This window comes from Varroa jacobsoni, unplaced genomic scaffold (genome assembly GCF_002532875.2).
Source record: "Varroa jacobsoni isolate VJ856 unplaced genomic scaffold, vjacob_1.0 contig02555, whole genome shotgun sequence".
Taxonomy (NCBI): Eukaryota; Metazoa; Arthropoda; class Arachnida; order Mesostigmata; family Varroidae; genus Varroa; species Varroa jacobsoni.
This window is the reverse complement of record NW_019214840.1, coordinates 23,254-50,352: the sequence shown is the minus strand read 5'-3', so window position 1 is coordinate 50,352 and position 27,099 is coordinate 23,254. Positions and strand designations below refer to the sequence as shown.

General features: G+C 37.1%; 2 protein-coding genes across 3 annotated transcripts in view; one reads left to right on the top strand and one right to left on the bottom strand.

The window, feature by feature from the left end:
• Positions 1–27,099, top strand: part of LOC111272546 (2',5'-phosphodiesterase 12) — a gene marked incomplete at both ends in the record, with an annotated part of 50,319 nt that continues 23,220 nt past the window's right edge. Inside the window, 4 exon segments of the mRNA XM_022854060.1 lie at positions 1–335; positions 2,071–2,276; positions 2,481–2,668; positions 4,694–4,794. Coding sequence (XP_022709795.1) covers positions 2,273–2,276; positions 2,481–2,668; positions 4,694–4,794 — 293 coding nt within the window.
• LOC111272547 (uncharacterized) lies at positions 5,577–24,794 on the bottom strand. Of its 2 annotated transcripts, XM_022854063.2 has the most exons (6): positions 24,056–24,738; positions 20,260–20,376; positions 18,015–18,164; positions 14,821–14,972; positions 8,795–8,946; positions 5,577–6,112 (listed from the first exon to the last, which is right to left on the bottom strand). In XM_022854063.2, the coding sequence occupies exons 1-6, from the start codon at positions 24,584–24,586 to the stop codon at positions 5,997–5,999; spliced, it is 1,218 nt and encodes a 405-aa protein (XP_022709798.1). In that variant the 5' UTR covers positions 24,587–24,738; the 3' UTR covers positions 5,577–5,996. The 2 variants fall into 2 exon arrangements, with proteins under 2 accessions (XP_022709798.1, XP_022709796.1); XM_022854061.2 differs by lacking the exons at positions 5,577–6,112; positions 8,795–8,946 and adding an exon at positions 10,693–13,688 and having other exon boundaries at positions 24,056–24,794.

Below are 27,099 nucleotides of genomic sequence, written 5' to 3'. Positions count from 1 at the left end.
TACACACTGCTCGCCACTAGACAATTGTTGTTTTTATTTTTCGTCGCGCTGAGGTAGCCCAGAATCGTGCTTAGTAAAAATCATTTCTTGGCTGATCTCTATATTCCTAGGCCGGCGGGCGCTCCGACAGATAGAGTCAACGCGGCAAAATTTGAACTTCGAGCTAATGGAGAACACGATATATGTTGTGTAGTCGCAGCTGCTTTCGTTGCAACTATAGCACAGTTGGGTGATCGTAGCGTGGCGATATGCAACACATGTACGTGGGAAATCTTTGAGCTACTTCCTCTCTACCTGCCAATGATTTCCGAAAAATTTTCATCAGTACAGCAGCAGTAAGTGTGGCAGTATAAAATCGGATTTTCGATGAAACTGTTTTCTCTTTTATTTTTGGCATTGAAACGTGGTATGAAATTTCTATGTGGAAATGTCCTAGACTTTGTTGAAGTTAAAATGTGTAGGTATCAGAGTAGAAATGGCTTAATGTTAATGGAATGTCGCTGTAAAAACATCTAGCTAGCAGAAGTAGAAAACGGTCACAGTACAACCTTACAATGTAAACTGTCTTTTTTTGTTATAATGAGGTTAATATACATATATAGATTACAATTATTCATTATGTATTATTCTATTGATATCTGCACTGCTTTTATGTTATGTAGCATTTTTATTTCTAAAATATTGTATAAATTATTACTAATTAATATTTTCAGACCAGTCATTGGCTTTAAGATTAAAGTACGAATTCTAGGCTGCCTAATATCTCAGGAAATTTGCTAATTTCCATGCCCTTGGACGCATTTCTTAGATTCATATATGTTATATCGACGCGAAATTTCTCGTTTACGGCCAGAGCACTCACATTCAGAAATTCAAAAAGGTAACCCAAAGTAAACTCATCCTTTCTGTCTTTGTATTGTCGTGACGAGATGAGTTTCTGTTTTTATGCATTCGAAATAACAGCTTTGCATGCCACTGTTTCCCCAATGTTACAGTTTCTTCTTAAGTGGGATCGGCCGTTTTTTAGGCGGATTATCATGCTTGCCACTTTTCGCATAACAGATCTGTTGTATAAGAACCGGCCAATATGACGTTGATCTAATTTCAATAAACGTTGAAATATAACTTGGAACCTTAGCAAGACCAAAGGCGTCTTTCTTGAGTTACGCGGGCAACCATCCTATGGTAGGGCTTTTTTTGGGACCCCTTTACATTATAGCATGTACACTGATGTTTCAGGTAGATTGACGTACTCCTCGCAGAAATCATTTAATGGATAGGGGATAGTCATGATAAAAATCAAAAGTCACCGAGCTTTCTGTGGGTTTTGACTAGTAATTCCGAAGTGGTCTCATAGCATATCGGTCTTCTGAATAGGATTGAAGGCTTTGGCATGACGTAACAGAACACAAGGTCAATCTTCATCGCTAGCCTCGATGCCGCGCATTGAAAAAAAAGATGTAGAGTTTCAGATTGCAAAATACTTATTATCAGGCTACATCGTTGTTATGACAGAATTCCTTTTTGCAAATTCTTCGTAAAAAGTCAGGAAACGTGTTTATCAGTTGTCTCGTCCTAAAATGCGGCAGCATTTAAATTACGCACTACTGTAGAATAAAAGATTACGTAGGTGGTATTAGTAGACCTTAAATAATTAAGTAGTTACACCAAGTTAGTTTCTACTAGAGCCATTATAATCTGCGTCGCTCCGGTTGATTCCAGGCACCCTTTTCTGAGGTGCGGCGCTATAAGAGTAAGCCTCATAACGCGTTATGTATCAAATCCTACGGGTTTAAGCATAACCCGGAGACCCATGCCTTAAACAAAAGTGTCAGAGCACATAACCAGGCAGAACACAGCCGCTGCCAAGACAAGTAGGATTGCGTATACCTTGAGAGATGCTATGCAAAAATAAAAGATCAAAAAATCGTTTCCTTCGTGGAGCAAATATGCCCGACCATAATACCTCATAAATGTAAATAAGGACAGTTAAATACACCTACGATTACCTCTGTGATACATTACATCAAATACACCTGTAAGTGTTACTTTCGCTGCCTTCATTTTCAGGTGAGTACGTACCGAATAGACGAAAAAGGGTGCAGCCAGTAACAGTGTCAACAGACACTTTGCTATTGCTTTGGAGCACATTTACTTACGTGTTGAGCAAATTTCAGTGCCTGCAACCGACTGAATACCATGCTGTTCCATAGGTCTGTTGCAAAAATCCTAATTAAGTCTAACAAGACATACCCCGACCAGATCTCCTAGTATGGGTAAGTCCTTAATAACTTACCAAAAAGACGCTTCCGATGACTTGTTGATAATGTTAACCGTAATCATCATGGCGACTAAACGTGCGTTGTGTTTTGTTTATTCACTTTGCTTTTTCATCGCATTGTTATAAGCCTTATTTTTTCTGACATCTCAAAAAACAGTGGCTATTTTACAATCAAGGAATGAACCCTTTATGACTGCAGGACAACCAGGCCATCACCATATCTGTATCACAATTGCTCAACCTCGAAGAAGTTTGTCATATTTTAGCCAACTTGAAGAACATAACAGTCAAGCCAAAAACACAATAATGGCCTTTGCAGAAGATTCGCCAGAACTAGAAGGACCATTAAGCCCATTTGTAAAGGATACCCGTATGAAGAATGTTTTGGTAACTGTTAAGATATTTTTTGCAAGAACCAGTTATAGCTTTTAAAAACGTGTACAAGGTCTAGTGCTTCTTCACGAAGTTGTTTTAGTTAGGAAGTTTGCAGTTGAGCAGCATCAGATTAACGCCTTAGAATTTATCGAATGTATCGAAGATTTTCAATATGTAGCAATACAAACCTTGTTTCATATGCTGATGCAGAAATCATACGACTTATGTACGATGGTATGCATCCAGTGTGCAATGCACACTAAATATGAAAGCGATGACAACGTAACGATGATTAGCAATTTTTTTTTATTATCCGACGGCGATATCTTTCCTAGTTAGAAATAGTATATAGAGGGAAAAATATACATGTATGTATATAACTGGGTTTGCAGTTGCTTGCCTTCAATTCACAAAGAGAACTTGGCAGTCCTTATTTGTAGGTTTGGTATCAATTTAGGTAGGTTGTATAATTAGTCATTGTTGCATACAAAGCAATTATGCGAAATGTTCGCAGTAATATAAGGCTTGAAGACCCACAATCTAAGTGCAATGCGTTGCTGTTGCCTGCTTCTTGAAAATCGTCTAAGGCTGATGGGTAATCATAATGGGAGTCTTTACCAAAAACCCTCTTTGCGAATCTCGCAGATTAGTCAGATTTGTTAGTCAGCGCTTTAACCTTTTGTACGAGATAACTCAAGCAAATGGCAACACTTTTATACCGTCTTTTGTTTCCAAAATTATTGATTACGAAGAAACATTTTTTGTTCGAGTTATTTTATAGAGTTTCTCTACTATACGTAAGAAAGTAGCTAAAATACATCGACTCACTTTTTTTTTTATGTCACCATTTATCACTTACAACCATTTGATTTTGAACGTACACTGATTTCGATCACAAACCGGGTTGAAGCCATCAGTGCATCATTTTATCGCACACAATTACTGCTTGCCATAAACATAGCATTTATCCGATTAATTGAATGCGCATCACGTAGACATGTCATTATCATCTTTAAAAGTGTTGGCGCGATCTTTTTTCTGTTGTCTAGTTATTCTGATTCAAGTGTTACGCTATCTTATTCCTATTATATGTCTCATTCCTATTAATTAAATAACTATTATCAACCTGCACCTTAATCAAAGTTCGCATTGACTTTGCTAATAACATTACAGCCACGAGTGTTTTGATATACGTATATATATATATATATATATATATATATATATATATATATAGAAAAAGCAAAGTTGTCCTTCTTTTGTCATAGTGTTGATAACATTGCTGTTATATGTATATATATATATATATATATATATGTGTGTGTGTGTGCGTATTTTGTGGCAGGACTAGCAAGAACAATGACGTTATGAAAAAAACTCAATCTTTCTTTCATTGTCATTCCTTCACAAATATGGTAGAAAGTAAAGGGATATTTGGATTTTTATTATTATAATATTAAATAAAAATATAGTTTGTGCATTGATGAAAATAGAGCTTTTATTTGCTGCTGTTAATCTCACTCTGTCTCCCAGTTGAGCATAGATCGGTTCAGAACCGGATCATGTGTTACTATAAAAATGATGAGTGTAATCGACTTACAATACTTTCTGTGTTTTACGCTGCGTATTACGAGGTGCTAATTTACTTTGTCTATTGTAAGTAATTACGCTCCACTCAGAAGAGCGGGATTACCCGCCGTAATTGCCAACCTTAGGCAACCAAGGTTCATCCGTCTGTAATAAACCAAGAGGATCAGTCGCTTCTGCTAGGGGAAATTTCTTCAAACAATCTAGTTATTTGTGCAAACTAGCTAAATAGGTAAGCGATTCGCCAAATGCACTTCATCTCTTAACAGTGGACTCTTAATGCCACAGACCCGACGTGTTCACAGTATTCACTGAAACAAGCTGCGATTGATTTTAGGGTTGAATATACCACTACGATCAACATAAGGACCAGCATCCGGGGAGCCTATCTTTATCTCATATATTCTAAATCGATTTCTACGGGAAAGCGCAATTCTTGCGTTTTTTCAGCTATCTGCAAGCAATTGGATTGTTTCCCGGCCGTTGCAAAATTGCGGAGATAAACATGGGTCGTGTTTTCTGTCGATGCGTAAAGGAGCTCCCCCAACAAGGTAAGTGCGATTTAAGGGGCGATTGAAATTACACGGTAGCAAATAGCATATGCAAGATGGTCTAAAAAGCATGAGTACACGTAGATTCTTAATGGGAGCCAGCCGTCCGAAACAATATTTACTCAACACCAGTGCTAGACGCAAAGCTCTAACCATTTACTCAGTAATGTCAAATAAAAGCAAGTCTGAGTGTTCGAACCCTAGCGATTTCGCCTTCTCGAACGTCTCGTTAAGAGTGTCGGCTTCTTAACTGAAACTAAGCATTGCAATGGAAAACGACTATAAAGAAAACAACGAAAAGCGAATTCTTTAGATTGTTCACAGATCACTGAAACTAAGCAATAAGTGAAATAGTGAATAAGTGCCGAAATGGATTGAACACGCTTGCTCTTTGCTGTTCGTGCTAAGATTCGTAGATAAAAACGAGTAGTTAGTGAACCTTAGGACATTTTCGATCAAAATTTGTACTAAATAAAACAATCAGTATAACAAGACGGCATCAGTGAGGCATCGTTTTCCAGAGAAGAAATATAAAGTAGAAATGTATCTTAGAAAGAATCAACTCTGACAAGTCAGTCGAACAAAGACTGTGAACGAGTCGGAGTAAGTCTGTACCTTTGGAAGGTTTCATAATTGGTGAGCGTAGCGTTTCCAATTGGGATCCTTTCAATTCGTTACCAAAGGTACTAATAGAGTTATATTTTATCGCTGGACTAAATATTAACATTGAACTTGGAAGGCATAGCTTCCAATATATTAGCTAATTTAAATACAACAAGATGTGTCAACATAGAAAGGAACCTGTTTTATTTGGCGTCTTTTTGGGCTGTGGAAGCAACAAACCACCTCCTTCCTATAAAGACAACCAAATAATTCATGAGCAATTTGGTTGATAGCATATATATATATATATATATATATATATATATATATATAGAAATGGTACATACATATATATATATATGGAAAGCAAGAAAGAGCTAATGTGATACAGAGGAAAACGTACGATTTTGGTTACTGTACGTTTACCATCAAAATACTAAGCCTCGAGGTCACTTAGCGTGGGAGCTAAGAAGTACAAAAACAGCTTTCGATCCGCCAGTTCAGTTGGTCTTCATGTCGCTAAGTTGTGTGCAAGCAGAATTCTATTCCGAGATTTCCTGAGTTCAGGTGTCTGCTCATTTATAGTCACCAGATTGGTATTACTTGATTTTCTGCACGATATCGTCCTTATCTAGGCAATCTCCTTTAACTTTAAGTTTGTCGGTGGCGACACTCCTCAGCCATTGTACACCTTCACACCTCAACCCCGTATTTCCTGTATAAATAAGCAAAACAGATTGACAAATAAACCCCAGAGCACGTCAGTTGAAAGTGTTTAACAACGTCCTAAGACGTTACAGTCCCACATTTTTATTAGACAAGCAAGATCATAAAGGGGTATGCCTCTTTTAGAATGCTACGAAATATCACTAACTGTATTATAGCTTTAAAATTATATGTTACAATATTACCGTGGGAAAGCTGCGAAGTCACTCTGCGCACAGGGATCGACATAAAGTGGACTGAACGTTACGCAAAGTGCCTACGAGTGCCTCGAGTTGTAGTCGGCATTAAAACGATTCGAATACAGTATGTGCATTTATGCACGACAAGATGGAGAGTGTTTGTGGTTATTAAGTCCGTAGTCGTGCGATTTTTTCCGCTCTGGGTGATACCCAGCCTTTTTCCTTTTAACTTTTTTCACACAGAGTTTTTTTTTTTTTACTAAAAAAACGGTTAACCGGGCTGTTTTTAGTTTACGAAGAAATCTATTTCAAGGTTTGTTTCCATAGGAATTATGTCGGGATGTAATTATGTCCGTTTCATATAGCACTAACAGAAAGATAACACCTAAACTGAAAATTTAGTTTTTCAATGGAACCCTGTGGTATCCTAATATTAATGACAACCCCTCAGAAGCATTGACAGTATCTCATCTTTTTCCTCGGAATGATATGTATATATATATATATATATATAGCACTTGAATGAAAGATGTTATCTTTTTTCATATAAAGCACATGCGGGTAAGATTGACTAATTCAAAAGATCTGGATAAGAACGATCTTTTTCCAAAACTTGAGAAACGCATGTCTGTGTGCATAAGCTAATTCTGTTATCCTAAAGACGTCAATTATCTTTAATTATTAATCCGTCAGATCCGAATGTTCAAATTTACGCACACTCATAGAAAGCTGGGAAATAAGATACAAGTGGGACAAACAGCTGGTTTATATGTTCTTCTTTGAAATCTTTCGTACGTGTTATAATTAATAATGTGACCACATAATACCCGTTTTAAAAACAAAACTTTGGATTCTTGCTGTCAGTCGTAAATAAACCACTTTGTCGGTTTAATTTCTTCCCAACACTCTAGTTATTTGTTAATCAACTATTTTTTGCTTCAGCATCAAGGTTGCTTTATTTCAAACAACAGGGTAGCCTCAGATTTTTTCACGCGGGTATATATACACATATACATATGGTGCTCAACCAAATAGACAAACTTAATTAAATGTTGCTGCTCTTCGGATGCTTCTGGTGCAGCTTTTCACTAACTGATATTATAAGTGAATCTCGTTGCCGTACGCCAGTAATATTTGTTGAGGATCCGGAACAAAGATTTGTTGTTTCCGATTTTTCAGACGTTTTTTATGGGATTAAAATTTGCCGAATTAGCGAGCTACAGCAGTACTTAAACATCGTGCTGAACGAGCAGCTTAAGATATTCCATGTTCTGTGACAAGATAAGTCATAGTGCACGAGGACACAGTTAGCATCAGGTCGATCTCAGTACATTCCTGCTGCTTTACATACTATCTTTGTAGTACCTTCTCTGTAAAATGTATTATTATAGCACCTTTGCCCGAATTTAGAGATTACATCATGGATTATGTTGGATGTTGGTGTTCGACACAACTCAGTTTTCTAAAATCGTTCATCAACACATCTAAGGACATGATGGGCGTTTTTCCAAAAACTTTCAATGGGATTCGCCTGAACAATAAACTTTCCCAACTCTCAACGGGGTAGTTTTTTTGTCTGATTTGCGAATGAAGACGTGTCTGTTTTACTCGAACATTCAATCGAAATTTCTTGATAAGCCTACTACCCTTGAACTAAGTCTGTTTGAATCGGCGACAATGCGTAATGTTCGACAAAGCGAGTCCACCCACGTCTTTTAATCTGCTCTGGAGGACAATATACAAGATCTTATCTTTTTTGAGTTTGTAGATAGTTACACGGTCCTCCCGTTTCGTAGTGTAACCTTTTCGATTCTTATAAGCGATTCTGCGTGACGCGAGTAGGAGATTTGCCCTCAACTTCCTAGCAGATTTGTACTGTGGGAAACATAAAACATTTCGACAGTTTGGCATTGCGTACACTTAGAAGCAATCTATTAATCAGCGTTTTTTGCTCCTCAATGTCATATGTTTCTCTTCCCATTTTGATATTTTACGTATGGGAACACGTTAAATCATCGAAAATCATTCAAACCAGTCAATCTCACTTAAATCTTCAATACCAACAGTAGCCGCGGGTAGTTAGACGCTGAGGTAGAACGCGTCGGCTGTACATAACACGAGATATTCGAACGAAATGTGAATGCCGGATTTGCTGGAATACAATACACTATCATGCTTGCGATCGTTGAACTTAGTTTTACATATGACATCGTTTACCAGATATCCGAGGGTACCTGTTGACGGTTTTGTCCATATATAGGGTACCATTGTAAAGTGAAATAAAACCGCTTTTCTAAGTTAAAAATTGTTTCAAAATATCTGCCTTTAGATCTGCGCGATTGGCCTTAAAACTATTTAATTAAGTTTATTTGCGTCTATTTGATTGAACTCCAAATATATATATATATATACACGCATTTTGACTAACCCATCGTTTTTACAATGGAATTAAATTGCATGCTTATGAAAATATGACCAACAAATCACCATACCTTCAAGATTAAGAAGCGTCATGTTAAGCCAAGCTTTATGATTCATCAGATTAGCTTCGAGTGTTGTGAAACGGTTGCCTTTTAAAACGACCTCTACCAGAGCGGTCATATGGTCGAATAAACCAGACGGAAGATTAGCCAGATTATTCGAACTGAAAACAAAATCCAATCATATGAAAAGTAGGTATTTATAATTAATTAATAATAATCAATGTTAATTAAATATGTAATTCCGGTTCACCAAGTAACGGCAAGCCTATTTTTTATCTGGTTGAACAATAGAACTACGTTGCAAGGAACTAGAGAATTATGGGAATGCGTTGTAATCCAAGCAGATACACAGTTTGCTATGTTCTATTGAAAGATCACGAAACGTGAAGAATGCTGTTTCGCAAAAATTTACGGGTTTTTCAAACCATCGAACGTCGAATATGAGTGCGGAAATGTAAACTGCATAAGATTCAATCTAAATATATTCGTTTAGCCAGGCGAAAAAGCTGCAGCATCCGAGAGCAAGCTTACTAGGTAAGTTTAGCACGCGGCCCTGGCAACACAGCAGTATGCAAAATACTGCCATCTTGTTCAAAAGGGTGCTGGGCAAATGGGTAAAAAATGCTCCTAAAACACTGTACAAAAACCTGGATATATCCATAATTTTCTATGTAACTATTTTTAAAAAAATTACTAACAGTAATTACTGCTATGCCAAGAAGATACTATTATATTTAATATAAGGACGTTTGTCGTCGCCTCCAAGCTGCCATGGCGGCCAGTGCGCTCGCAAGCTATCCTCTAGCACACCGTAATACTTTAGAACAGTGTATTCTAATCGATGAAGCAAGTATGATCTTGAAACAGCGCCCGTAGGAATTTGCAAGGCTCACGATTACGTCTTTGACCTTGATCCACAGAAGACCTTACGTTGGAACAAATCTAGCGCGCCATAATTCAAAATTTCAATTTTGTGCTTATTTTGTAGATCGTAAAAAACAACAAACCTTTCAATATAAAGCTCTCAGAAATTCCAGAAACAAACCAACCAACCAAAGATCGAACTTATCTCCAACTAGCCGGAGACAGCCGCTTAAAAGTGTCTATCGGCCAAAGGTTTGCGTTCAATCCGCTAGAGTGAAACTCAACCAAACCATAAAAGGACAGATTGCCAAGAATTCATAGATGGTTGAAATAAAACGTCACAATTTTGGCACTCTGGGTCATGTTTTGAAAAACGTACGGTAACGCTGTAGCGTATTATCATAATTTCGACTAAAAAAGCTATGCTACAAATTCTATTGCATATTCTAAATATAACGTCCGAAGCAGAGTTGAGCAGGGAAATAGAAAAGTAACGCAGAGTGCGTCAGGCGACACGTGCCGCGGGAAGCACAGCGATCTACTATGGTGGTACACACGACGTTTGTGCAAATAATATGGATTTCAAACTCGAATCACAAAGAGGTTCCAACACAGATGGATACACTGAGATCATAAATAGAGTAGATCGCAGAAGGAAGTCTAGATGGAGGGTTTGCCGGTAACCGGCACACTGCCCCGCGGAGTTAACAACGATATAACTTGACAATGTTAAGGTATCGCAGCTAAACGTACATAACTTCTGTAGAGAAAATGATAAATAACAAGATAGAGCCTAATTCGCTACTTCTAGAACACAACGAACGTCTTGCCAGCAAAAAACGGAATAGCTTAAGAACGATAGTATATCTCAATCAAAGACGCTGGGAAGGACAAAGATCGTTAAAACGGTAAGTTGCCTAGAAATTTTCTTAGACCAAGCAGTGCGCGGAATAGCTATAAATATGGGCAAAACATCGAAGGCATCTACAGAGTTTAGTAGAATAATACCTAATATTCATAGGCCGAAAGAGGACAAAATGGTATTGTTGCTGTTTATAGCAGAGTTTATTACGCTTTTGACACATTATTATGGAAACATCGATAGTTAAAGCCCTACTACAAAGAGCATGACTTATCATAGCGTTGCTATGCCTACAGCACGATCCGTTCAGGTGACCCCGGTTTTAGGTAGCACTGGTTGCTAAAGTTAAGAGTAGAAGAACAAAAAACAGCTTGGAAAAAGGCTACCATAGATACATCAGAAGCAACCCTGCAGGCTTGACAGGCTGTATAAGATCCCACAAAACAAACCTGGGGCTACAGTACGTAGCATCGATTAGTTCTCCTATTTTCTGACTCAATCTCTGACGGGTCACCTCCGCCCTTATCTAGAAAAAATTGGGAAGGCGCCTTCCGCCTCCTACATTCTTTGCATAGGCAAAAAGCAGGATAATTCTCAACACACTTTTAAATAGCCTGCTAGGCTTCTGACTTAACCAGTTGTTAAATTACTGATTTGATAATGGCTAGAAGGGCGCTTGGTAGGTATTTTAGAAACGTTGCTTAGTACACCTGTGAATCAAGGGAATAGTGAGATGCAGGAAAAATACTGGAAGATAAAATTTTGACCGAAAAGAAAAGGGTACGGTCAAAAAGACGCAGCGTGCGAGAATATCGAGAAGTGAGCGCGTTAAGGGAAATACTGCAGGGCTCACACAAACTGCGAAGATGAAATATCCTCAAGCTCCTTTAAAAAGATGGGAAAAATGACCAGAGAGGCTCCGGCCAATTGATCCGGAACCAACCAGTAATTCGATTAAATCAAAGTTAATGTTGATTCAGATTGAAGTACAAGAAAGATATTTAGGACTAATGGGTCGCGGTCTCGGCCGGGTTAGTTCCACCCGTCTGGGTTGGATTCAAAATACGCTTTGTCCTGATAGTATCCATACATACAAGTTATTAATAACTTTTTAAAGACCATCATCATGGGTGTTCTCCTCTGTAAGAAATGTTAGTATTGAAATTTGTCATAACTAACACAAACTATTTTTGATCTGCAACGTTGCCGCCACTTCAATCTTAATCAATAAATGTATCATCAGGAGTCACATCACATTTTTTTAATACACACCTGAATCAAATATTACGCCATTCTAATAAAACAGTATCAACGACTCAATTTGTAAATTTAAGAAAGGCCGCACAATATTAGCTTCTTATAAGAGTTACTGAAACTGCTTTTAAAATAGTAAAATTAAACTTTAAGAAAACGTACAAGTCATAAGAAATTATTTAATTTCTATGGATATTTGTTTTTGCGTAGGCACGTTCTAGACATTTACAATACGATATATTTAGTTGATATGAGAAAACAAAAGCGACATTAATATATTCGTACAAGTCAAATGTGGGGCCTATTATGCGAAAACATGATTTACATGGGTTTTAATCTAAGTTTATTTGGGTTGTGTAGTTAGGTTCGTTTCTTGTCACCATAGAAATTAAACTGAAAAATAGAGAGAGAGTCGATAATTATTCTTCAACTTCATTGTGATATCATTATCGAAAAACTACCTTGCATTTATAGGTGATTCGATGCACAAAGTTATTTGAGTGCATATTGGAGCATATCCTGTCTTGGCTATTCTGTAAGATTGAAACTGGATTGGCAAGCTATCGAAAAAACGCATACATAAATGAAGTTAAATTAACATAAAATGGAGTTCATTTTTTGCGGAAACAGGGAAATACGATTCATTATCATTATGTTTAAGATTAATTGATTTTGTAACTTCATATGGCTTGTTGTTATTTATTGTTCTATTCGTGCAGTTATTCTACCCAAAGTGCATTACTCTACACTTATCAATGAAACGTTTTACATTTGCTCCGATTGTCCATTTAAAACACTGCTTCAGCGCAATTTGCATTTCTTGATGATTGTGAGCGAAGAACCATATATGTTTATATCATCAGCATATAGCATGGTGTTTACATCGGGATCTAAATAATTGAGAGAATTTGTAGATAATAGGATGTAGGTAGATTAACCCAAGACAGTACCAGCAAGCGTATTTTATTTCTCTATCTGATGATAGGTCCTCTTTAGTCCTGAGACGAAAGGTGCGACAGCGTCAAAGGACTGCATTCTACTTATCAACACGGAGTCCCACTCCGCAATTCAGTAAGATGTCCAACAATTTCTCAATGGTGACTGTCTCTGTAACGAATATTTGAAATCAAAATAAAAATATCGAAAAGTATCGAATAACTGGTGAATAGCGCGTGCCATTTTGGCATGCAAGAGGCTGGAAGGTGGGGGACAATCCAAATGGTTTCTCGTAGATGAGACCGCTGATTCCCGTTCTTGTAGACGTCCGCACTGATGTTGCCTTCCATGATTCTGCACAGCATAAATAGTTCGTCTAGCTTGAGTATGCAACAAAATATCAGCGACAGTAAGACGCATACATATAAGGCAAAAGTTCCTTATATGTCTCGCTACATTTACTGCGTATACAATTATGGTGTCCACTTCATATAGAATCGCAAGATTATTGCACACGGATAGCATAGGCCTTGGCTTCCCTTATTTCACGCCGACGGAGTTCTCTATTGTACGGGCTGAACGTTTGACAGACAAATCTTTGGTATATCGTACTTTTTCGTGCCTTTCTTAGGTTGCCTGAGTCTCGTCTAACTTGCATAGCGGCTCTTTGAAGCGCTGCAATACTTTCTTGCGGACTGCGTTCGGCTCATGGGAAGACAGAAAAGCGCTGCTGTCATGGATGTTCTTTCATCGAGTCGCGTTGCTTTAGCCGCACACAATTGTGAATTCACTGATTCATGTCGTTCTTGGACTGCCGATGAGAGAAGGACAGACACAGGGTGTTCCGAAGTGTCAAATCCGCCAAAAATAAATCCATAATGATCAATTTTGAATTGTTGTTTGTTGTATCTATTTGCGTGCAGAAGATTTCTTTTTTCACAGTGCTGCGACGCCATAATCTCTCTCACGTCATTCTTGTGGGGTTGTCTGCAATATGTAAGAAAAAGCTATATTCATATACGATTTTTTGAGCTCTCATTTTCTGAGCTTATTGCATGGGATTTCGCTGTTGAACTAACGTTTAATACCGCACAGCTTAATGTAATTCTTTTCCGCGTTTGGACTGCACATATCTATCTAGCTGTAGCTTGCGTTCCAATGAATTTTGATGAGACAACAATTATTGTTGATAGGAATAACCTACTATAACTTGGTTCATTTTAGTAATTCCAGAATTTTCTTAGCAGCGTCTTCTTGTGTATTCTTATTATCGTTCTCCCCATTTTCGCTTTTGTCAGAGACTCGAAGAATCCCTACTCGCTCTCCCAACTGTCACCGTTTTCCACAGTCGACTATGCTAATATGTTCGACGGTGTAACCGATGGCGGAGACAACAAGCGCGTCTCGTAAACGGATTATTGTTGTCTCTCTCGCCAGTCGAACTTCGGAATCGTGCTTGGCTTAATAATCAGTGTTTAGTTGTGCATTTTTCTTCGTAACAATAAGGATTGCCCATTCGAATTGTCTTGACTGGCTGATCAAGTCTCATTGTTCTCAGACGTATCTGTTTCGATAGCAATATAAATAGAGCATTCTATGTTTCTGCCCTGAACACCTTAGGAATATGCATTTACGGTACATGGAGCATTTCGTTAACGTTTGTTTTACCTTGTCAATGTTTTTACGACACATTCGGCACGTAGTGTATGAGCTATTGTGCTTTGCCTTATTCTCATATGTTTATACGAGCGCACTCAGAGGACTTTTCTATTTCCGGCTACTAACAAACATATTGCATTTTGGCGATTTTTCCGCGATTATATCGATAAATTGAAAAAAAATTTAACGTATGAGTAACAGCTTCTATAATTACCCATCATCTACAACAGAGGTTTCACTTAATATTACCATTTAGGCCTGAAAATAATAAAAATGCCATACTAAAACATCTCGCTTATTTAAATCAACATTTCCTCTTCGAAATATAATGTTCCGTAGCCCTAAATTGACCAATCGTTACATTCTAGTATTGAACATCTACATGAGCAACCTTTTAATTGCTCCGTAATCGATGTCAGATCAAGCGTAGAAGTATTCTTTAATGAAAAACAACACCTACCTTAGATCAATGTGGCGAAGCTCTGTAACGTCAGTTGGAAATGTGCCCCTGGTTACAACACTAAGGGCCGAATTCGAATAGATGAATTGTTGCACATACTTCATTCCTTTGGTGAGATTGTATTGTTGAAGGTTGGCTGAGCTAATCCTTACCTAATAAATGTTTAACAACGATTTAATATATTTATACCAATTAATATCATCATAAATAGATAATGGACGTTTTTGTTAAGTGCTTTCTTTTCCTAATTATTCGTTTGCTGACAGAGAGGTGCCGTCGAAATGAAGTGTTGGAAGACCATGATCGCAGCTTTGAGCATTAACATTGGATTTCAGTGATGGCAGTGTCGTGGAGCAAACAATAGTATTTACAATACCTTCTATTTATCACCCTAGAAAATTCAGAAAATTGCTATAATAACTGTGGCGTGTATGACAATAACTAAGTAATTCAGGCTACTATTCAAAAGTGATTCTTCAAGTGATGGTATTTTTTTACCTAAAGAACGCATTTCACTTGGCTTTACAGATTCGACGAAGGTCGCCCCAAGCTGGGCGGAGGATAATTGTTAGGTGTCCCCTAATTGTAGACCCTTCACCGCACATGGAACAAACTTTCTAGTCTGCTCTCGCAGCTTTTTCACATCAGCAAAAAGGCAGTATCGCAAATTCACATCTGCTTTATCCAATGCATCCCTGTTTACCAGTACGAACTTCAGGTAAAATTTTGTGTTCTGGACAATACGATCACAATAGCTATCGAATGGTATATCGCACTTTACCACTAGCAAATGAAAAATCAGAACAGGGAAGCATTTAACGTAAGCATTTCGGAATCTTAAATTAGGCGATTAAAAGCGCAAATTGACGGATAAACCGCTACTTTTTAGACGTCTTTTTATTATAAAAGAAGTTTATATTTTGACAAACATTTGGTGGGCAGAGTCGGAAAAATGACCGTTGGGAGACATTTAGATGTCCTCCTTACGTCTTTTTAAGCATCATACGGCAGCGACATTCCATGTAGATACCCACGATTCGCCTTTGGAGAACCCTCGACAAGCGTTCCGACAATTACAGCTCAAAGTTAGGAAGAGGGAGAAGGAGAGTTAGCTCAAGAGTTGTGGGAAATCACTATTTTGATTGCCTGCTTACCTCAAAAAAGACAAAACAGTCATACGCCTAGTTTTGTTTTCCCTTATGGGAAAGATCTAAACTTCTCATTATGCATTTAATTCTCTTTGTCTACTTGCATAATGCCGTCAAACCAATCGATTCGCCAATTCTAACGATATTTGACGTTTAATTGCATATGGCATGCTTGCATTATCTTAAATTCAGTCGTACACGAATTATATTTACGTTTCTGAAAGCCCTTGAATTACAGGTAAACATTGTCATATTGCTTGACATGTAGCTATTCATATTTATGAGAAACATAGGATGGAAGTAGAAATAGAGTTCTCGATTTACGACATTGGAAAACAATGTGAAGGCCTGTTTGATAACGAAGGCGTGCAGGTTAGGCAAAGTTTTCTTATGCCTGTAAAGTTCTATCGAGATCAGGTGATTGCAAACATGCTAGAAGCCACACAACTAGTCCGACGTTTATCATTTTGCTCTGTACAAGTTATCTGTAGGCTAGTATCGATAATACTGTCTCTGTGATAGCCTAGTGGGTAACGTATTTGCGTGCTAGTCTTAGGGACATGTTGTGGTCTAGGTTCAAACCCGGACATAGATAGACTCCGTATCATGCTGGTACTCAGCCGCCTGTTGATATGCCTAACGGTGATACCGTATATAAGACTGAAAGCACACCTGGTGGTCCATTGTAATCACCTTGGAAAATCATATTGTTTATGTAGATTCAAGTAATATCTGTGTGAAAACAATATATCGAAACTACTCGAGCCAAATTTCGAAAATGGAAATTCTACTTACTGTTACTTTTACCTCTACGTTTTCTGAATGGGGACGACGGATTTTCAAACGGCTTAAGACTAGAGCTTGAAGGTTTTTAATAACATATACGGTAGTTGTACGATAGTGAGATTATGTGAGAAGAAATTAAAAAACGAATATTGTTTATATTTGAGGCCAAGGTTGTTATATTACGCAATTCGCGAGAAGCTGTGTACGCCCTGGAAACGCCCGGTCTTTCTTTTATAGGGTAACAAGATTAACTCACGATTCTTTTGTGTTTTTAAACAAATAGAATGTGGCAAATAGATTATTAGACGGTCATAACTTAAGGCACTTTACAAGGTATTTCGTTACAAAACGATGTCCAAATATAGATTTTTAAGAAGAGTGTTCGATTACCCCAGAACAGTAATTTTCTTAATTTCATCGGTCCATTTCGTATCAAAATATCGGTTGCAGCCCATAAATTGCAGCCTTTTAAACCGAGACAAGGTGCTGTTTACGATGAGCAAATACTGCCTGTCAAAAATTAGCGACTTATCCGTCGATTTAGCTTAAAGTAGCGCATATATAGAGGATATATCAGAAATAGCTCTACAGTTATCAAGGATTTCAACTTATGTTTGGTAAAGGCATAGCTTTAGGGTTAGAAAGTAAGTATGCTCCTAATTGTAAAAAAAACAGGTGTTTTATTTAAACTCAAATGATTTCTACTGCAAACCTATTTCTTACTATGTGCAAACTCATCCCCCTTCTAGGTCTACGTTTACGTTCTTTTCAGCGTATACCATATTTTCTTTATAGTACAAAGGTATCATAAGCATTTCATTACTGCCTTTGATACGTGAAAACTTAACATTGAAGATCAATCAAATGGCTTTAAGTTTTCAATATTCATATAAGAACTATCTTTTTGGTTACGTTCCCTAAAAATTAAAACGGGGTACTTTATGCACATGTACGACTCAAAATTTTCGCAAAGTATAGTGGCAGTAGTACGTTTTTTACTCATAATAGTAAGGAGTACATAATAGAAAGTAATGACAAAGCATTTTATCATAAAAATATGCATTGCCTCAAATTACAATGCCGAGCATGCTTCCAAATATCGTTAAAAAAAGAACAACAAAAAAAATAACCCCTCATTTACCTAAGTAAAGTTGCTAACTATGTTATTAATCTCATTATAAATTATAGAACAATCGTATTATCCCTGCTTTTCCCGTATATTTTGATTATATATATATATATATATATATATAAACTTACCCGCTCTACTTTTAACTCGTCGAACCAGATAGGGTTATAATTCTCGAGCGAGGTTTCCAACAGCTCTAGATTTTTCAGCGGCTGATGTCTGAGAGTGGTGTTTCCTAGATCCACTTGACATTGCATGAAGTTGACTTGTTGTAAATCAACCTGTAACAACATAAAATAATACTGTCATACGTATTTCCTTGAAGGATGGCTCCTAAACGTTGAGATGTGGATGTCATAGTACAAAACTTAATTTTTCTAGTTTTTCAGTTATTTCTAAATCAATACAATATCAATGAATATAAATTGAGACGGTTTTTTCATTGTATAATATGTAATGATCTAAGCATAAATGATAACTATTTGTAAAATCTGAAGGAACTGTCGACGAAGTTGTTGGCCACTGGACGAGTGCGTCTGTGGTTCATTAGCTTTGACCGTTGCGTCTTGCGGCCTTCATAACGAAAGTATTGTAAAAGAATTGTACTCCTAAGATCAAAGCAATGTTTGTAACAAGTCCTGACCACCATTTGAACAAATTTGAGTTAACCGTTTTCTGTTTAAGAGGGGAATATGACTACCAACGAAGCTTTTAAACAGGATTTAAAGAACATGGTAGCTGGAATATGCCATTACAATACCACAATTAAATTAAGCGATCCTTTCTTAAGACCACAAAGATCTCTTCCAAGCGGTGCTTCAGCCATCCAGTCACGATGATTACTTAGAAGGGCTGAAACATCGCCACTAATAATCTACTAGAGACCAGTTACAATATACGTACTGTGAGGAGGAAGAGCGACTATGGTACTCATCGAGTGAAATAAGGTCCTAGATACTAAAAAGTTGATCAAAGGATCGCGAACTTTTAGCTCCAATCTGGGATGCTGTGATCGTAAACTTTGCGTTTTACCGGCCTTGCTGCTGTGCTTGTCAATAAAAAATAATTAAAAGGCAACCAGATAAATCTTTAACAAACAGATAAATAAGTAATTAGTAGAATTCAAATGTATTAAAGGCTTATAATAGTTTCAATGATCTCCACTTCATATTTCGTCCGATCTCTTACGATGTGCACATGTGTTAAAGCTCTAAATGGTGCTCAATGAGGAACGACAAAATATAGAATCGTACAATTTAGCACACTTTGTACCATCTTTTTATGCGGAAAGCTAACGGCTTCCTTATTGTATTTAACCAAATTTCAAGCGCATTTATTTTATTAATTTATTATACTTTATACTGCTAAAGTGAATTTAGGAAAATTTACACGTATTCAGCAAACAAGCGACATCTTAAGCACAAACTGGAGATTGTTATGTATCGCTTTTTGCAGAGCTCATAAGCTAAGAAACTCATAAATTAATTTCGTCTTTTAAATGATACATATATCCGGGATACACTCTGACTGCGTGTGAAGACAGAGCAGCATGTTATTAACGCCTAAGTCTGCCAAACTCTTATGTTGGATTTATGCCTGCAGTTACTTAATTCATTATCGTTTCGTCATCCTTTGTCGAGAAGCATTGCCTGTCATCTCTTTTTATCTTGAAATATCAAGAGAGTTAACAGACGGTATGCTATCTAAAAATATAAAGTTCGTTACGGGTTTTTAAAACAAGGAACTTATTTTGAGAGATTTGTCTTAATAAGTGTAACACAACAAAACTAATTCATTTAGACAGATTTTCAGGTAGACAGCCTCCATTGTTAATATTGGTATTTTCAAAACTCATAATGTTTTGAATAATAGAACAGTTAGAGATTCTTATTATAGCTCTGTGTGCGCTATAGTGTAACATCGGTAAAACCTCGTAAAAGTCAGTGGCAAAATGACAGTTTTCCAAACAAAGCTTTAAGTCAGTAAAAAGCAGTAATATATAACTACTCCCGACGTATAAATATTCAAAATACAGATGAAACATAGAGCGAAGTTATGAAGCAATATATTATACTTTGCTGGGTCTCATACCTTGCAGAAACTGAAAATTTGACTGCAAGAGCTACGACAGTCTAATAGTAAAAACTGAGTGTCTAGTGAAAATTTATAGTGACAAGATTCAATTGATTTCTGATTTAGTAGTAAGTGATTGCGCTTTTACATGAAGTATCTGCACTCGTCATGTCGCCTTATGCGCAGTTTTTTTGTGTTACATCAGAGGAAAAGTAATAATCTGTTTCAGTAAATGGATAGAACTAGCTTAAACCTAGTTATAGATTGTCCGAGAAAAAGATCGACATAAGTGACAAAACGTACCTTTTTCTTGACCAACTTTGCTAAGCTGTACTCATCCTTATTTCCACGGATTGTGACTTTTCCTTTTCGGAAGGTAAGTATGATAAATTTCATAGAGTCAAAAACCCGGTTTTCTATCTGGAAACAAACGAAGAAAGACCATCGGTGTATATTAACATAACAATAATTGAAGAGAAAGCAAAAATGTATAAAAAAAATGCATCGTAACCTTTGCAAAGCGATTATTGTGCGACTTGTTTTTTTAGGTATCTATTTACAATAATAAATATTATGCTCTAATAGTTTACGTGGCAACCGTACTTATCGGTCGGTAACATTGGCAGTGCCTCCTTGAAGGTTTCGTATTTCATTTTTTTCGTATTATTGCATATAATTTCAATCTTCAAAAATATTTCACCTTTTATATATGGTTTCTCTTAACGCTGCGAGCATGTAACATTTTTCACACAGATTTTTTAGCAACATTTTTTTCAAATAAACATTTTAGTTTCACGATTTTTCTCAAGCGTAGCACTAAACTTACCACCATCGACTAATCTGACCGTTTTCAGCAGGTCAAGTACAGGTGTACAAGAAATGTTAGTAGGTTTAGTGTTGAAATATAATTATATTCCTAACGGGACCCTTTATAAAATGATAACAGAAAAAACAAATTTTCCAACCGTTTTCCGCTTTATTATTTTTACTAAAAATATACCTTCCTGAGAAAGTGTCCTGATCAGCTCAAGCAGAATGTTGAATGAACACCAAGCCTGGAAATTGGTTCTTTGAGTCTTTATTTTTCAATTATTTCTAGATTCCGAGACTACAAGTCCAGAGGTATACATGTAAAAAATTTACCATTTTTGAAGTAGGGCTGACTCGGTTTCTGGTTGCAATAGGTCACTCGCAGCCTCCGATTGCTTTGTTGTTATTACTACCCATAATTCTAAACGATGCTTTGGGTGAAACAATATTGGGATGCCCAAAGGTGTACAATAAAAAAAAAATTGCCTATATCAAGAATGAGATTCGAGGAGGGATGCACGCATATATTCCGCACACTTTTGGTTCGGTGGATGATTTGATTATTATTTAGCTCAATCCAAATATCATACAGATTTACTGTTAGGGCCGAAATTCAATCAAATTCATCGTTATTAAAATATAAAATAACTAAAGTAGTAACTAAGTATCGTTACATTTAAGAACTATGTTTCACAAGCTATTTGAAAGTATAAAATCAAAAACTAGATACACAGCAAGCGTCCAATGCATTATTAGAGTAATCCACGGATCTTTATAAACAAATGTATTGAAATCTAAGATAGAAATTAAAAAATTATTGTTAGAAGAAAGAAATTCTGAAATTAAGAAAAATTGTTACATGATTATTTAGCATCACCTTTTAGAGGCCAACTAAAGAAAGTTTTTCATGGTTGCCTGGACATAATTGCATAGAATGCTAGCGGCTTACTTCTTATATTTGAAGTATTGGAAACGCATGGACCAGCAATAAAGTACTGTTGTGAAGTAAAACTCTTTCTCAAATGACAAAATTGACTGAAAAATTAATAGAGATTTTACAGAAGTGGCGATCTCTAAGAAAATGTCAGCATTAACACCGAAAAATGAGCACTGGCACTTTATACGTTTCGTCGATAAAAAAAACTTACGTTTTTAGGGTTAAGAATTCAACAAGAGGTACTCAAGAGGTTATGCGCAGTACATTCTGGCATAAAGTAAGAGTTATCAAAAATGCAAATACAGATGTGTCCGTTAATCGGAGGAGCTTATTTCGGACAACGAGTTTGAACTTAATGTTACCATAGGGAAAAAAATACTACAAAAAAATATATCTATAAAGTCAGAGATTACTATCTACTACGGTCTGTACCAATTCACCAAGAGTAACAACGAATTGTATTACTTATTGAAATTTTAAGTCATTGTCTAATCATTGTCATCACTGTCCGTTTTGTGCATAAACCTACTACGTATGTCCCTGCGTATCCTCTACAGAATATTGATCAGTGTATGATTTCTGAGTAAATAATATGTCTTACAGTCCATCTACAATTCATCCAAACCTGCAATGCATTGGTCTTCCACATGTTACTTTTTTGTTGCACAGAATGAGGTAAACATTACATAAAATGCTAGGAAATTTTATCTATGGAGTGGCGATATTTCATAACGGTGCGATATTCCGGGGTATTTTTCAGTTCCGAAATGTGCTTGTACATTTCGGATTCCAAGATTGTTCACTCAGATGTGGTCTCCATGATTTTTGTAAGGAGAGATGCAATAAGCAATAGAAGATCAGAAGATTTCACTGGTTTACGAACGTAAGTTTAATCTTATGAATACAGTGAAGAAACGACTCCCCGTATAAGCCTCATACCCTACTAAAAGCTTCGTAAGCCATTTACTTAAAAATACAGGCGAAAAATATTGAATTCGAAAATGAGTTTCGTGAAGGATCCCTTACGGACATTAGTAAGCTGTGAGAAAAATCAAACCATTACACGGGTGTTAGCACTCAGGTTTAATATGTATACGAATACCATACTTATCTATCTCGGTCGAATGAATAAGGTGAAAAAGGTAAGTGAATGCCGCACGGTTTGAGCGGGGAATCGAAAATGGAGACTCGAGAAGACGTTACTTCCCTTTACTTTCGCATTAAGACAGTGACTTCGTTTGGGATTTAATTGTAACTGATCATGAAAAAGTAATCCTTTACGATAATTACAGACCATCATATGAATGCAACTGAACGGGCAGGCCATCGCCCTAAAGCATACAGCTGCGAAAGCTATAGTGTCTGTTTGGTGGTCTACTACGGGTGTGCTTGTCAGCTTGGTGAGCCTTGGTTCGTCAATTACGACTGAAGTGTGCTTTAAACGACTGGAGGGGATTATTAACGGACTATGCATCCGACAGCCAAGACGCTCGGTTCCACAGCGCAAGAATCACGTAGGTGCAAACAGTTGGAGGTTCTCTCTCATCCACTATACTCACCAGACATTGATCCCACAAATTACAATTTAGTAAGTAAATCGTTCAAGCCTCAAAATCACGTCGACAATCAGACTCCTACAGCAATGGAGTAAAAAAGCAAACATAAAAATGGCGGAAGACCCTAGATAATAATATTGCGTAATTGGATTAAAAAAAATTCCGAGGGTCAAAAATTTTTACAGTTTTCGACAACAAACAACTACTTTGAAATTCTAACGTGATTGTACCATGTGATCAACTGCTATTATTCACTATTTATATTTAGTTAGTTGTGAAGTAGTATCGTGATCAGCGCTAAGGCTGACAACGAACAGCACCTTTAGTTTTACGATCCTCAATCATCATGGTTATTTTCTTGAATTTGAACAATACTCCTATTTCAGCCCACACATGGAACTTTTCGCAGTTTCACTTATGACTTTTTTCATTGTTTATTGTTACCCTGAAACCTAAAACGAATCTCAGAAGGTGGTGTTCAAAAGGTATTCTGTTACACAATCGACCAATTTGACATCATTCATCTTACCACAATAACTACGCTTGTGGAGTTCGTTCAACCTTGTTCAACTACATTCGTTGATTTCAGTCTTAGTTTAGACTATAATTATGACTACACCTTATAAGAACATTACTCGATGACCTTTTAATTTTTAATGCAAATAAACATTGAAAATGTTTGGATAAAAATATATTACTTCACAAAGGAAAAAAATATTGGAGACGCACGAATGCTTTAAGAAATCATGCAACATAATACGTTTCGGTAACACGTGAAATGTTTTTTCCGTCTTACCTCAAAATGTATATCGATGAGTACCGTGTCGTGCATTATGTAAGATCTTAAATCCTTAAAGGCAGAAAAGAGTCCATTGCTGTCAACGAGGCCTTCGCACTCAACAGCGATACCTCTAGCAAGACTTCGACAGGTGCAAGGCTCAATACTGGTTTTATCTAAAGGGCATTTTGAACTTGGCTCTTTGGAATATTCTTCATTGCTGGTTGTAGTGCTGTAGATGACTGGTTTTTTTCGTCCAGGAACTGTAGTAACGGTGCGTATCGGATTTCTAAATAACTCTGAATGAGTGTTGTTTATTGATGTAAGAAGCAATCCAGAGAAATCTGCTTCGCGCCTGATCCGCATTTTTAAGCGATCATCTTCGATGCCAGCGCTGAGTTCACTATATACGAGTAAAACACATAAAGTCGATAGCATCCACAGGGTCACGCACAAACTGGACGATGATCGTGAAGTAAATTTCGTGCACATTATACACATTGTAAACCTAACAAGGCCTTTATTTCCTTTTAGGGTCAGAGCGGGCATAGCTTTTCTTAAAAAACAAAGGAGAGCAGACGTATCTCCCACAATCTAGTTGACACTTCCAGAAAGGAAAAAGTCCTATCTATAGTCAACACTTGATGCGCCCATCAAAACAAGCACTTATCCGACTTTTTAACTGACTAGCTGTTCGAGTCAACAATTTAATCCTATTTATCTCTCATAACTCCACGATTGCCGTGCCACCTGCTATTGTACTGTAAAGTGTCACCTCTTTTTGCAACAGGACACCAGGAATCTACAAACACCAAATCCCTGACTAAGTTAGCCTATCTACATATATATGAAAAGATAATGCTGCTAAGTGATATACTCTAAATCTTTGGAAAATCCAATGTACCTATGGTTTGACCAAGGCTTTACATTGTAAACCAATTGGCCCTCCGACGTATTGCATCAAGACAACAAAGGTGTTAGTTTTGATATGTTCTAGAAGCGAAATATCGAATGCTCTAAAAAAACATGTGCGATGTTTGGTCCTTAGAAACTGTTTAGAAAACCCTAGAAACTATATAAAAAAAAAAACATGCACAGTCAAATTTTTCCTAATATTACTGGCGTACATTCAACTAAAGAACTGCTATTGTAACGGTCTCCTCAGAGCTCAAACTGGTTACCGTTTTATAAAAAAAATTTAACCAATTAAATATTACTAGCATTATTTTCAGTTCTTGTAACCAGCTGAACCTCAGCTGTTGCTATCGACTGGTCGCATAGAATTTAGACTGCAAAATTATAAAATTTTATCTAGGTTTTACGCGCCGTTTGATGACCAAACACGCCATACACTCAACTGCGATATAAGAGGTCTTAATGAAATGTATGTGAAGTTACTATGTCGAGTTAATTGTATCGAGTATATAACAGCCGAACCTACAGCAACTGGGACAAATTTGATACAAACTTAGAGATGCAACTACAAAATGACACTGGGTTTCGTGACAAAGGGCAACTCACAGGCTAGGATTGGGCCGTGCATACACCGGTCAGCACTAAACTTTTGCTTAAAGACCACGGGCATTGCACTACATATCTTCATAGCCAATCATTGTCTCATCCAGAGAGTACAACCACTCTCAATTGCTAGAACAAATAACTGATCTGCGCGTCCGAATTAACAGATCAGCACACCAGAAATGCGCATATGATGTCCTAAACAGCAAGGTAAAAGCCCACACGGAAGAAAGTGAACTAAACTCAAAAAGGATATACTGTTGGGCAGCAGGGAATGGACCTATAGACCTATATGATTAGTCGATTGTTCCCTTATGCAGGCGAATAACCGAAGCTATACGTCTTAACAGCTGCCGTAGCCGAAATCTTTGGACACAGTCAGTAATCATAAGTCGGCAACGTTGAAAAAAATTCGATAAGAAAAGCAATCATAACTAGACGGAGCTAGAGAAAAACGTGAAGAACTCAAAATAACGAGACAGGGATATATTAATCAGCAATGATGTGCAAAAAGCTTCACACAGCAAAAAAAACAAGACATAGCAATGACTAAGAAAAAGGAAATTAAGAGAAAGTCATACGAAAAATTTAAAGAATTAACAGGCATTTGAAAAACAAATGACAACCATTAAAAAAGCATTAAAGTGCGAATAAGGTGAGCTTGCTATATGAGATTACTTCAGACTAACTGCATATAAAAAAATAGCTTGCAGGATCCCTTGGTCGCCACGAAGTTTCGTTTAACGAAATTTAAAAGATTATTGTATCAAGAAATGGCTTGAATTTACGACGTTACAGAAAAGAACTCTTAGTCGGCAGGTCTCAGATGACAGAAAAAAGCATATATAAGTTACTACGGAGGACATGAGAGTATGGTAATCACTGACAGAATAGTGAACTATTTTAGATGGACACTGGTCCTACTTCAAGCCGGTTTTAGTGGCCTACTGCACACAAACAATGACAGAAAAAGAGAGACATTTATTTAAATATTCTAGAAGAGGTCAAACCTTGATTATCATATACAAGGAGCGGCGGCGAGCACAGCAATCATGGTCAGTCCTGTTGTGATAAGCGTAAAGGGTAGCGCCAAGAAACTAAAAAGCTGCTGAAGGATATCGTATAGGTGGAAGCGAGAGTAGAAACCGAGGAGCACACAAATAATCAAAACTTTTTAAAAAGGTGATCTCCATTTTAATTTAACCACGTTGGCATTGTGGCCCAGATTGTGGCCGCATGGTTACGCAAAGCTACAAGAAAAAAGGAGCCTATAACCAGAGACCATCAAAAGATCTGGCCGTCTGCTGCCATCTTCAAACATCCAATGCAATCCGCGGCTGTCATCGTTCCCTACCAGCAATTTACTTTCATAACTCAAAGAACTACATTGCTTCGTGAAGTTGATTTACATCTACGATACTCCAGCTGAAGCAGATGCTTATAGTAAGCACCAGTGACGTCGTAGAAGCATGCCCGAGAAGTCAGCCTCCGAATAAATGGGGCAAAGACCAAAGCCATGAAGCTCAGGAGAAGAGACAGGTTTG